Here is a 14,594-nt window from a genome sequence, read left to right on the forward strand (position 1 = left end):
ATATATATTATATATATATATATATATATATATATATATATATATATATATATATATATTTTTTTTTTTTTTTTTTTCATTTAATTTTATTTTTGTAATATATATATATATATATATATATATATATATGGGTCAAAGACGAAAGGGATTTAATTGTAAAAACATTAAGTGTAATACTGCTTTAAATTGTTAAAAAATATATATATTTAAAAATATTAAAAAGTTTTTTGTTTAATTTAATTGCATTTTTGTTTTGGTTTTTCTGAGCAAAAAATAAATAACACACATGTGTCCCTAATTTAGAGAAGAAATGTCATTCAGTGTATCCAGGCATATTTACAACAAAAATCAATTCAAGACATATTAAAAGACAAACTACTTTCACCCCAAATTCTAATTGGTTGTAATTCTACATTTTTTAAATTTGCCAGTATCCTAGATTTTGCACATTTGTCAGTAATAATTTTGTACTCATTTAAAACACAATAACATTTAACATGCTCCCTTATTCTTTTATATATTTTAATATGTACAAGTCAGAATAAGCATGTTGTTTGAATGTTTGCAAAAATACTGTGTTACACTGAATGACAATGTAACATTGTTTCAATCAAATTGTGACATTTTATTCTCCAAAAAAATTTATTTTAAACTTTACTTAAATTTTAATGTGCTTTCTATGGACATAAAATCACTTCTGTGAATTTCTTTTGACACTGACATCTTCTTTGACCCATATGAATTTATAAATTAGCTTGTTGCAGATATTTAAACATATTTATTATAGGACAACATGATAGAACGAATATATAAGCCAAACAATAATTGTTGTTCAAATAACAATATTCTTGCATGGAAAGTAGATATTGTCAGTTGCATTGCATAAAACCTAAATCATCAAAGCATCCAAACACATCAATATAATACAAAATGACAGAAAAGACATGAAAAAATTTAAATAAAACAGGATAATTAGAAAGCACGTCTATGAACTAAAATTACCGTTCATTAATGTCTTGTAGATTTGAAACAGCCTTTGTGTTCTGCATCCATATTCACATCTGCCTCAGATCTCCATTCTAGAGAAGCAGAGCAATATAGAAACATCATTCTTTTCATTATATATTAATTCATTATTCGGAAATGTACACAGTCACATGACTCCTTTATAGATGATATTCATCATTTACATAATATATGCATTTAAATGTGCTATAATATGTAAAAAAAATTAAGCATATTAACATGCACAACCATCATTTAGCCACACCTATATTATAACGTCTGATTTACACAGTTATCTGTCACATTACATTGACCATCTTTCTGTTTAAAAGTAAATATTCACTGCCACACATCAGTTCATTATGTTATTGTCTTTCAGGATCTGAAAAATCAGCTGCAGCGAGCATTTGCACAACTATACTTACTTTTAACAACGTAAATGTTCAATAACACACGTGATATATACTACCAAAGATAGTTTAATCATTTTATCAGCACAAATGTTTTAAACTGAAGGTGAATAATCATGTTTGTAGCTGGTGCACTGAGAACAATGAATCTGTTAGCTGGTGTGCTAAACCAGCTGTGGCAGCTAAATTCAGCCTAAAACAAATACGAAAGCGACTGTTTTTAAACACTGGTGTATTTAATTTTAACATCGCTGAAGTGTTCGATACGATAATTCAAACAGCGCTCATTAAACTGAAGGAGAATTTGACAAACTCTGTGATTGACATCTACTGTTACTGCATTAGCATAGTTAGCATTTAGCCGGCGGTTATTGACCATTTCCACAACAACACTGCTATTAAAGTTACTCAAACTCTCTCAACCTGCGAGTAGAGGATAAAATTAGCGATATCTGCTTATTTAGCCCAATAAAGACTCGGGAGACCGTGAAATAAAAATATATAAGATACATACAGAGTACAAATACAGTCAGGTAGCCATGAACACCATCTCCAAGGCTTCAAACCGCAACGGCCAATCAGATTCGAGCTGTCAAATACGTCACGCATACATCGTCCTGCTGCAAAATAATACGCCGAATGTCAGGGTTTTGCGACAATTGTGGCTGAGTAAAGGCAAACAGGACTACATGTGGTTTATGGAGGAGGTTGTTCCTTTTAGAGAAGAGGATTTTGTGTCATATTTGAAGAAATAATCCACCGGGATTTGAAATGAGTAGTCCTAAAAGCTCTTATTTATGAATTTGTCGTCAGCGATGTGAATCGTAGAGATTGATGCAGTGGCTTCTCGGGGAAATTATGAAGGATATCGAGAAAATTGGAAATGCATCATAGATCATGTAAGCAATGCAGATGCTGTCAGCAAATGTACACAAATGTCCTTAATAAGTACTTTATTTTGGGTAATTGTGAGTCTGTGTGTGTTTGTGTACGCTACCATTCAAAATGTTTTTTTATTTTTAAAGAAGTTTCTTTTGCTCACCAAGCCTGCATTTATTTGATCCAAAGTACAGTAAAAAATTCTGAAATATTTTTACTATTTAATATAACTGCTTTCTATTTGAATGTATTTAAAAATGTAATTTATTTCTGTGATCAAAGCTGAATTTTCAGCATCGTTACTCTAGTCTTCAGTGTCACATGATCCTTCAGAAATCATTCTTATATGCTAATTTGCCGTTTTTTAATTAATTATTTATTATTATCAGTATTTAAAACAATTTAAAATATTTTTGTCAGGATTCTTTGATGGATAGAAACAACAAACGATCAGCATTTATCTGAAATAAAAAGCTTGTGTGTCATTATACATTATACCATTCCAAACCTTGGAGTTTATTTATAAATTATATATAAAAATGAATGCTTTTATTTAGCAAGGATGCTTTAAATTGATCAAAAGTGATGATTAAGGCATTTATAATGTTACAAAAGATGTTTATTTCAGATAAATGCTGTTCTTCTGAACGTTCTATTTATATAAGAAACCTGAAATAATTCTACTCAGCTGTTTTCAACAGAATCATTCATAATAAATGTTTCTTGAGGAGCAAATCAGCATATTAGAATGATTTCTGAAGGATCGTGTGACACTGAAGACTGGAGTAATGATGCTGAAAATTCAGCTTTGATCACAGGAATAAATTGCCTTTTAAAATATATTCAAATAGAAATCAGTTATTTAAAATAGTTAAAATATTTAACAATTTTACTGTTTTTGCTGTACTTAGGATTAAATATATACAGGCTTGGTGAGCAGAAGAGGCTTCTTTAAAAAATATAAAAAGTGGTAGTGTACATAAATACTTTGCAAAATTTGTACTTTATAGTAATTTGTACTTTAATGCTAGTAATTAATTACACTAGGAACTGATAATATTTTCCAGACAATTTAATTTAAACTTAAAAGTACAAAGCTTTGCATTTCGAATTGATTCATTCATGTTTTTATTTTTTAATCATTTTTAATATAACCATAATAACAAACTGCTGCTTATTTAATATTTTTACTCATTCAGGAAGGATTTCAATATACATTTCAGTCTAACTACATTTGTGACCCGTCGTAAGGGTACTTTTTTTTTTCCATTGATGTATGGTTTGTTAGGACAGGACAATATTTGGCCGAGATACAACTATTTAAAAATCTGGAATCTGTGGGTACAATATTGAGAAAATCGCCTTTAAAGTTGTCCAAATAAAGTTCTAAGCAATGCATATTACTAATCAAAAATTACGTTTTGATATATTTACGGTATGAAATTGACAAAATATCTTCATGGAACATGATCTTTACTTAATATCCTAATGATTTTTGACAGAAGTAATATCGGTCATTGCTACAAATATACCCGTGCTACCAGTGCTAAGACTGTTTTTGTGGTCCAGGGTCACATTTGTCAAAATCAAAACTGTGAATAACAGGTATACCATTTATAATTGCAACAGCCCTAGAAATTAGACTTTTGTAGGCATTCAGAAACACTCTCTGCCTGAATATATATTACACTCCCATATCTGCAGTTTTTTTTTTTTTCGTTTAAACAACTTTCAAGCTAGATTAACTGGTTATCATTCTTTTGAACCTTTATTTTCACAGTGTTCCATCATGGATGCCTCAGGATTGGATTTCCAAGGCATTTTCAGACTGTTACGTGCAGGATCTGCTCCCAGCCTGAGCAGTGAAGATCTGGCCAGCAGAATCTCATCATGTGTTAGTCAAACAGCAAACACTCCTGTGCCGTCTGTCACACACACAGACCTCATGTGCTTGTGTCTCACACTTACTGAAAGCATCATTAGCAGACTGACGGCACAGAGTCTGCCACAAGATGCAAAGGTATTCTATGAAGATGTGACAAGGAGGCTGTTTGGAGAAATGAATCTGATGTCAATACTGGTATGTTAATATCAATATAAGCCTATTTTTAGAACAGGCTAAAAGATTGTGATATTATTTCTGTAACAAATAAGCACATTTATTTCACAAAATTCCTTATATTATAGAAGGTTCAAACACTCATTGATGCTCCAGAAGGAAAAACATTTTTTTTAAACTTTTGAACAGAATGAAGATGTGTGCATTTGTCTTATTTTGCTTAAATATCATATTTTTTATTTAGTATTGCCCTTCAGAAGCTGCGGAAGATACTTACATGTTTCCCAGAAGACAAATTAAGTGAAATTTACCCTGATCTTCAAATTCAAAAAGTTTTCACCCCCGGCTCTTAATGCATGGTTTTTTCTTCTGGAGCATCAGTGAGTGTTTGAACCTTCTGTAATAGTTGCATATGAGTCCCTCAGTTGTCCTCAGTGTGAAAAGATGGATCTCAAAATCATACAGTCATTGTTGGAAAGGGTTCAAATACATAAAAATGCTCAAAAAAACAGAATTTGTGGGACCTGAAGGATTTTTCTGAAGAACAGCAGGCAGTTTAACTGTTCAATACAAACAAGGGACTCATGAACAACTATCAATAAACAAAACCAAACCTACAAAAACACAGCTGTGGATCATTCAGGTAACATCACAGTATTAAGAATCAAGGGGATGTAAACTTTTGAACATGGCCGTTTTTATAAATTCAAATATTATTTTCTCTTGTGGACTATATGTAAACAACTTTTATGTGAAATATCTTATTCAGGTCAGTACTAAAACAATAACACGCATTTTGTATAATCCCTCTTATTTTGGTAAAATAATTGTATGTAAACTTTTGACTTCAACTGTATATAATTATTTTTAAAATATTTATATATAGACACATACATTAATTATTTTAACTATAAATATTATATTCAATAATAATAATTATTATTTTAATTTTTTCTTTGAATTTTCAAATATTTTTATTTCATAATAAAAAATAAAAAAAACTCCACACTGAAAATAATGGAAATTGCACAAAAAACATTCAAATGAAATAATGAATATGCCACAGTGCAAAAATGCTAACAGTTAATTTACTTTATGTAATATATGTTTTCTTGATGCAGGTCTCCCTCATCAGATCTCAAGACCAACTGGTGACCCATTTATCGGCAAAGTGCATGTCTGTTTATGCCATCAATGACATTCGCAACACTGTAAGTATTGGTGCCGTACATTAACTTCCAACATGTGCTATTATACATTTTACAGGCATTTAGACATACAAATCATATAGTAATCCATCTCAGTATTGTAAGGTTTTGATTTTTTCTCAGTTTTTCTTGTCTGATTTGTCTTTTTCAAGCATTCTGGGTTGACTAAGTGCTGTAAATGTTGATTTTAGGGAGGCAGCAGCTGGATGTGGACATACGCATATGCTGAAGTGTTTGAGAAATCAGCGTCTAGAAGTGAACTGGACTCCTGTCTGTGGTCACTGACCGCTGTAATTAAAGGAGTGCTGAAAGGAGACACATGCCCGAATCAGAGAGGTACTTTAAAGAGTTTCACACATAGACAGATGATTCAGACTCTGTTGCTTTATTATGCTTATGTAACTTTTCTATAGTTGAATTAGGTAGAATCTTATACAAGGGCTGCGTCTCATTCTGGAGGCTGAATATGTCATCGGGGCATTCTCATTTAAGAAAAATAAATTGCAAAATAAAAAAAGATTACAGTATTTTGCACCTTACAAGGTGTAACAGACAATTTTATTATGCTTACTTTTCTTAAATAAGACATCCTTGATGACGTATGCAGCCTCTGAAATGAGACACAGCGAAGGTTTTATCTGAAGTCGAGAGAGAGGCAGGACCCTTAGGAGAAATTTGGGATAATTGAATGAATATGTAAAACAGTAATTACAATGTACAGTGTGTGCATAATTATTAGGCATGTTGATATTCCGGTCATATTTTTTCTGGTTATAATTTTTAGTCTTGCTGAGACCGACGTAAACCAAACTCCCAAAACTTACTGCCAGATTCTGGAAGATAAATTCTTGAAAAAAGTGCTACAAGTGGATGTGATGCTGGTTCTTCAAGAGTCACTCTCAACTTATCAGTCTTTAATGCCTATAAAAATGTCTTCATGTTTTTCACAACACTTCAGCATGTTATTCTTACTACATGAAGGTCATTTTTTAGATTTTTTTTAACCCAAGCAAAGACTCTGAGAACCTGACACATTGCACTTCTGGAGACTCCAGGTAGGTTGCAGTTAAAAAAAAATGAAAAAAATTATGGCACTGGAGACAAAATGGTTTCTGATGGTCTTACACTGAATTCTTCATCTTAATTCTTAATTCTTTTGCAGTTAACATGTGTCTTTTCTTTTCCACCTGTTTTTTCTGACCCAATGAGCATTTCGCTGTCCAATGGTCATGCCTTAACTTTGCAAATTCTAGTACTGCATTAGTATTACGTCCTTCTCATGTGCATTTAATCATTTTTGACTTTTCAGTCTGAGGTAAATCTCTATTTCTTTCCCATTTTATCTGTAAAAAAAATTACCTTAATAATTATGCACACCAGTTTTTCACCTCCAGCCTTCATGAACAATTGTATATCAATTATAAATGATTAAATACAAAATTAATAGTAGTTTTTGATGTGGTTTGGAATTGGTAAAATGTGCTTGGAAAAAAATAAATAATAATACGCATACACGGTATTTTTTGAAGCAATATAAAAATTTTTTTAAAAAATGCAAAACTGGGATGAGTTTAAATTGTTACCATAAATATTAAACAGGTGTGGGTTTACATTAGACTAAAACAACCAAACTTTGCCTTCTTTTTTTAAAGGACATGTTCTGTTTTATTTGCCTGTTTGTCTTCCCATAGATGTTTTGACAAAGCTTCTGTCTGGATTGGATTCGTCCATTGCTTTCTTGTACACAAACCTGCTGACTCCAGACACACAGGACCCTTACAAAAGAGAACCAGTGAATTTTTCTAAAACCATGTGTGCATTCTTTGACCTCCTTGAGGTCCTCAGCTCTGCCCGGCTCAGGTACGGAGTGTGTTCTTCAGTTCAGAGACTCATATTCGTTGAGTCACGAGCGCTGCTTCACATCATTAGATCTGACATGGAGTATTTCGTGAAGAAACGAGCGCTGCTTCTTCTGAAGAAAAGTCTTCTGCGGAGAGCCGGGGAAGACTGGGCTTCAGCTGAAGTTCAGAGTGAAGATCACAGCCTGACAGAGGACATGCTGATCATGGCAGATGGTGTGTTAAAGGAAGTCACTGCAGGCTGGCTGATGGAAGTCCCTGTGAAAGCACAAGCTAGTTTCTTTGGTGGGAACTGTGAGGCGAGTCTCGGCGGGACGCAGAAGGATGATGTGATTCTGAGAGCTGTGAGCCTGATTTTGCTGAAGTCACTAGAAATAAACATTCAGTCCCCACGATGCAAAGGTAACTTTCATTCTAAAGTTCAGTAGTTTTCACAGTATCATACCAATACTAATACTACCAGGGACTTTTTGCCTACTGTTTTCAGACATGCAGTTGAGGTCAAAAATTTACATCCCCCTTTCAGAATCTGTAAAATGTTAATTATTTTGCTAAAATAAAAGGGATCATACAAAATGCATGTTATTTTTTGTTTAGTACTGACTTAATATTTCACATAAAAGATGTTTACATATAGTCCACAAGAGAGAATAATAGTTGAATTTATAAAAATGACCCTGTTCAAAAGTTTACATACACTTGATTCTTAATACTGTGTTGTTACCTGAATGATCCACAGCTGTGTTTTTGTTTAGTGATAGTTGTTCATGAGTCCCTTGTTTGTCCTGAACAGTTAAACTGCCTGCTGTTTTTCAGAAAAACACAGAAAAATATGTGTACATTTTTCCTATTTTGCCTAAATATCATATTTTTCATTTGCACTGCTTTTCTTACTTTGAGTTTTTGTCTTGTTTCCAGCCAAAATATCTAAAATTTCTTAAATCAAGAAGGATTTTCTAGACAAGTATTAAAAAGTATTTTAAAAAGTATTAAAAAATATTGTCTTCTTTTCGAAAAAAGAAGTCAAAATCACACTGCAAAAAATGCTTTTCTTACTTAGAATTTTTATCTTGTTTCCAGCCAAAATATCTAAAAATTCTTAAATCAAGAAGGATTTTCTAGACAAGTAAAAATTATTTTCTCATTTTCTGAAAAAAAAAGTGAAAATTAAGTGTGTTTTTGCTTGAAACAAACAAAATAATTTGCCAATGGGGTAAGAAAAATCATCTTATTTCAAGCAGAAAACTAGATTTTTTGCTTACCCCATTGGCAGATTATTTACCTTGTTTCAAGCAAAAACTCCCTTAATTTGGACTTTTTTTCTGAAAACAAGACAATAATTTTTACTAGTCTAGAAAATCCTTCTTGATTTATACAATTTTAGATATTTTGGCTGGAAACAAGACAAAAAATCTAAGTAAGAAAAGCATTTTTTTTTTTCAGAGGCTACAGAGGATTCCCATTACATGTTTCCCAGAAGACAAAGTAAGTAAAATTTCAAAAATCTTCAGAAATCTTCACCCTGGTCTTCAAAAACTGTTTTCACCCTCGGCTCTTAATGCATTGTTTTTTTCCTTCTGAAGCATCAGTGAGTGTTTGAACCTTCTGTAATAGTTGCATATGAGTCCCTCAGTTGTCCTCAGTGTGAAAAGATGGATGTTAAAATCATACAGTCATTGTCGGAAAGGGTTCAAATACACAAAAATGCTGAAAAACCAAAGATTTTTCTGAAGAAAAGGGGACAGTTTAACTGTTCAGGACAAACAAGGGACTCATGAACAACTATCACTGAACAAACAAACAACCAAAACCCAGGTAACAACACAGTATTAAGAATCAAGTGTATGTAAACTTTTGAACAGGGTCATTTTTTTATCAATTCAATTATTATTTTGTCTTGTGGACTATATGTAAACATATTTTATGTGAAATATCTTAAACAGCTCAGTACTAAATAAACAATAACAGGCATTTTTTATGATCCATGTTATTTTTCAGATTTCAGATGCAGCTTTTGTTTTGGTATAGGACATGTTGAAATCATAAATTGAACTTTCTAGTGCTTCACCACTTCTCATAAATAATGAAAGATGCCATTTAATGATGTTCAACAGCAGAGGGCGACGTATCCCTTCATAACAAACGTCTTTCCTGTGTTTTTCAGGATCTCAGAGTGACATTGACATCTGTGGGTATTTAACAGAGCTCATGTCGTTCCTCCAGCATCATGGGTCTCTGGTGTCTCCAGACGCTCACAGCTGCTCCTGGGTGTCTGTAGTATTTGCTGAACAGGATGACGACATGATGGAATCAGCCAAGACTTTGATTGGCCTGTATTTATATCAGAAAAGGTTTGGAATCAGTTTTATACATCCTGTTATATGGAACTGTACCAATATCTGTATTTTGTCTGATTGATTTGGGTATTTCTGTGGCCAGTGCTGTTCAAAAGTTTGGGATCAGTGACTACTTTTTTGTTCATCAAGGCTGCATTTATTTGATTAAAAATACAGAAAAAAAACAGTAATATTGTGAAATATTATTGCAATTTGAATTAGGTGTTTTCTATTTTAATATACTTTAAAATAGAATTTATTCCTGTGATGCAAACTGATACTTTTTTCAGGATTTTTGATGAATAAACTTTAAAAAGAACAGCATTGACTTGAAATAGAAATCTACACTACTGTTCAAAGTTTGGGGTTAGACTTTTTTTTTCTTTTTTTGTTTGAAAGAAATTAATACTTTTATGCAGCAAGCATGTTAAATTTAGTAAAAAGTGATAGTAAAGATTTCTATTTTGAATAAATGCTGTTCTTTTTAACTTTTTATTCAAAGAATCCTGAAAAAAATAATCACAGGTTATGAAAAAAATATTGAGCAGCACTACTGTTCCAACATTAATAATTTCTGAAGGATTGTGTGACACTGTAGACTAGAGTAATGATGCTGAAAATTCAGCATTGCATCACAGAAATAAATTATATTTTAAAGTGTATTGAAATAGAAAAATGTTATTTTAAATTGCAATAATATTTCATAATATTAATTATTTTTCTGTATTTTTCATCAAATAAATGTAACTTTGATGAGCAAAAGAGAGTATTTTTATTATTTATTTTTTTTAACATTACAAATCGTACTTATCCCAAACTTTTGAACCGCAGTGTACACGACATTGCTGAAATTAAGTTTACATTTACAATATTTTACAATATTTACTCAAAATAGACTCAAATGTTACCTGATAATATGTCAAGTGTATTAAAATACGAATAAGAAGTCTCTTCTGCTCACCAAGGCTGCATTTATTTGATGAAAAATACAGTGAAAACTGTAAAATTGTGAAATATTACTATTTGAAATAAGTTTTTTTATTTGAATATATGTTAATATGTAATTTCTGTGATGCAAAGCTGCATTTTCAGCATTTCAGCATTACTCCAGTCTTTAGTGTCACATGATCCTTGATGTTTTGCCTCTTAAGAAACATTTCTGATTATAATGGATGTTGAAAACATTGTACTGTTTTATATTTTGGTGGAAACCATGATACATTTTTCTTCAGGATTCATTGATGAATAGAAAGTTGTAAAGAACCGTATTTATTTGATATGATATATGTATATGTGACCCTGGACCCTAGCCAAAAATACATTGCATGGGTCAAAATTTTTGTTTTTTCTTTTATGCCAAAAATCATTAAGAAATTAAGTAAAGTTCATGTTCCATGAAGATGTTTTGTAAAATTCCTAGTGTAAACATATCAAAATGTAATTTTTGATTAGTAATATGCATTGTAAAGCACCTAATTTGGACAACTTTAAAGGTGATTTTCTCAGTCTTTTTGATTTTTTTTGCATCCTCAGATTTCTGATTTCAAATAGATGTATCTCAGCCAAATATTGTCCTATCATAATAAACCATACATCAATAGAAAGCTTATTTATTGAGCTTTCATCTGATGTATATATCTCAGTTTTGTCAAATTTAACCTTATGACTGGTTTTGTGGTCCAGGGTCACATATATTTTTTTTTACCATTTAAATGTATTTATTGTGTATTTATAAATGTATTTACTGTGACTTTTGATCAATCAAATGCATCCCTGTTAAATAGAAGTATTAATTTTTCTAAACGGTTTACAAAAAAGTACATTTCAAAATATATACCTAAACTTAACTACTACCTTCCTAACTATTAATAAGCAGCACATTGGGAGTTTATTGAGGGGAAACTCTTAGTTACTAGTTACTATTGAATATGTCTTCCCTAATAAATAAAACTAAGTTCATGACAAATATTCCTTCCTTTTCTTCACAGGTTGAGCTCCTCGGTATCCAAGGTTTGTGTCTGGGGTTGTAACCCTCACTGTCATTTCATACTCCTGCTCCGCTCCCTTTCCTTCGACCACAGCGTGCTTCTTGACTTCCTCATCTCCTCCGAGACGTGTTTCCTGGAATACTGCGTTCGCTATTTGAAGCTTCTTCGTGAGGACCGGATAGCCTTCTGTAGGTCTTGCCGTCATATTGAAGATTGTGATGGTGCTGGAGGAGGAACCAATCCCTCTGTTCAAGCTTCTTTAGAAACACTATGTGTTGTTCCCTGCACTGAATCATCAACAGGTAACAATGTCCCACGACTGGTTGATTACGGGAGCTCAGACGAATCAGAGGAGGAGCATGTTTCTGATAGGAATACTAAGGTAGACTGTAGTAGGACATCTGTGATGGAGCTGGAACAAATTCGGAGTGAACATGCATCTGATTCTCTGTTGGGTAAAGTGTTTGTGTGTCTTATGGATTTGAGGACTGCTGTAACCAGACTACATGACAGAGGTCTCTTCCCATACAACCCTACCTCACTATTAAAACTGTTAAACAGCATCGAACACCAGAGAAACATGGTTAGTTAGCTTTGACTTTAAAACTAATGAATAAGGATTAAATAAAACTGATCAAAAATATCAATCTGTTATGACCTGCTCAATGAATGTAGTGAATGAACATCACTGTCACGTCACTAAACGAACAAATAACTTTTGCATCCAAATTAATGTTATAGAGGGACGCATGCAGTGTTGGATTTGATAGATAAAAATACAATGAAATTATGAAATATGACATGGCGTGTTCAAAAAAGAAAATTATAATGAAATGTAAGCATAAATTAAGCATTAAATGAATTTTTCTTGAAAATTTAAGTTCAAGCCTTTTTTCATGTAAAAAAAGGGGACATAACTTCATGACACATCCATTTATCTGATCAAAAAAACTGTATTTTTTTTAATGTAAAATAACGTCATGCCTCACTGATTTTTATGCATGCATTTAATGACTTTTATTTATTGCAACATTCCATAACATTTTAAATAATTTCATATATATGTAAATACACAGTTGAGCTCAAAAGTTTACACCTCCCTTTCAGAATCTGCAAAATGTTAAATGTTTACCAAAATAAAGGGGACCATACAAAATGCATGGTTTTTTTTTGTTTTTTTTAGTATTGACCTGAATAAGATATTTTACATGAAAGATGTTTACATATAGTCCACAAGAGAAAATAATAAATTGAATTTATAAAAATTACCTGGTCCAAGTTTACATCCCCTTGATTTTTAATACTGTGTAATTATCTGAATGATCTACAGTGTTTTTTTTTTTTTTTGTTTAGTGATATTTGTTCATGAGTCCCTTTTTTTTCCTGAACAGTTGCACGCTGTTCTTCAGAAAAATCCTTCAGGTCCCACAAATTCTTTGGTTTTCCAGCATTTTGTGTATTTGAACCCTTTCCAACAATGACTGTATGATTTTAAGATCAACCTTTTCACACTGAGGACAACTGAGGGACTTATATGCAACTATTACGGAAGATTCAAATGCTCACTGTTGCTTTAGAAGGAAACAATATATTAAGAGTTTGAATTTGAAGATCAGAGTAAAATTAACTTAATTTGTCTTCTGGGAAACGTAAGTATCTTCTGTAGCTTCTAAAGGGCAGTGCTAAATGAAAAAGTATGATATTTAGGCAAAATAAGAAACATTGTACACATCTCCATTCTGTTCAAAGGTTTTCACCCCCTGGCTCTTAATGCATTGTGTTTCCTTCTGGAGCATCAGTGAGCATTTGAACCTTCTGAAATAGCTGCATTCCTCTCAGTTGTCCTAAGTGTGAAAAGATGGATTTCAAAATCATACAGTCATTGAAGGAAACTATATTTTTATTTTTTAAATATATTTGACTCAGATCCCTCAGGTCTTTTTAATTCATTTATTTTTGCTCAAAAGGAAAAAACTGTAAGTGTGATCGCTGTATATGTAGTATATAAACCGTAGGTTTATTCCACTGAATGGGAAGGGGGCTTAGGCTCAACACCATCCTCATTAGCATTTAAATTACATCACCAGCTAATGAGTGCAAGTTAATTTCCATCAGTTTATATGCAAATATTCAGAATCAACAAACGTTCCTGTGGCCAACAGCTTTTCAGAAAGAGAAGGCATCAGTACAGTAGATCACACAGCTGTTGCTCAAATATTAATGTCATGATTAGGCTTGTTCGATAATTACACTCTCTTCACATTAAATGTTACTGGAAAACATTTAATTAATTCAACTAATCAAGAATCCCAGAGGACAAAACCTTCCGTTTCGGTCTAGCTCCTCAATATAAATAAACATGATTAAATTGCGCTATGGACATGAATGATTCCTCAAATCTTGGTCTCCAGAAAAATATAAAACGGCACAATTGTTTTCAATATTTATAATGATCAGAAATGTCTCTTGATGAGCAAATCAGCACATTAGAATGATGTCCGAAGGATCATGTGACACTGAAGACTGGAGAAATGATGGTGAAAATTCAGCTTTGCATCACAGAAATAAATTACATTTAAAAATATATTCAAATAGAAAATGTTTTTTTTTTAATTGTAATTATATTTCACAATTTTACTGTTTTCATTGTATTTTTTAATACATAAATGCAGCCTTTCAAAAACCTTCTTTTAAAAACATTAAAAATCTCACAGACCACAAACAAAGCAGGGAAAAAAATACAAAATATAGCTGCAAGCAGCGATTAACAGGGTTTAAGCACTTTAAGGCATTTAAGCACATATGAAAAAAAAAATATTTAGCAAGCCTGTAACCACCTAAATTAATGAT

General features: G+C 32.0%; 2 protein-coding genes across 2 annotated transcripts in view; one reads left to right on the top strand and one right to left on the bottom strand.

Annotated features, from left to right (window-relative positions):
- cers3a (ceramide synthase 3a) overlaps positions 1 to 14,594 on the bottom strand; it is a 96,523-nt gene that overhangs the window by 23,756 nt on the left and 58,173 nt on the right. The gene's annotated exons all lie outside the window — the stretch shown is intronic.
- On the top strand, positions 2,123 to 12,878 carry LOC141331403 (protein Lines homolog 1-like). Its single transcript, XM_073836449.1, has 7 exons — positions 2,123 to 2,314; positions 4,075 to 4,374; positions 5,475 to 5,564; positions 5,753 to 5,897; positions 7,253 to 7,822; positions 9,585 to 9,771; positions 11,745 to 12,878. The coding sequence occupies exons 2-7, from the start codon at positions 4,084 to 4,086 to the stop codon at positions 12,334 to 12,336; spliced, it is 1,875 nt and encodes a 624-aa protein (XP_073692550.1). The 5' UTR covers positions 2,123 to 2,314; positions 4,075 to 4,083; the 3' UTR covers positions 12,337 to 12,878.

The sequence above is a fragment of the Garra rufa genome, chromosome 3 (assembly GCF_049309525.1).
Source record: "Garra rufa chromosome 3, GarRuf1.0, whole genome shotgun sequence".
In the NCBI taxonomy this organism is placed as follows: Eukaryota; Metazoa; Chordata; class Actinopteri; order Cypriniformes; family Cyprinidae; genus Garra; species Garra rufa.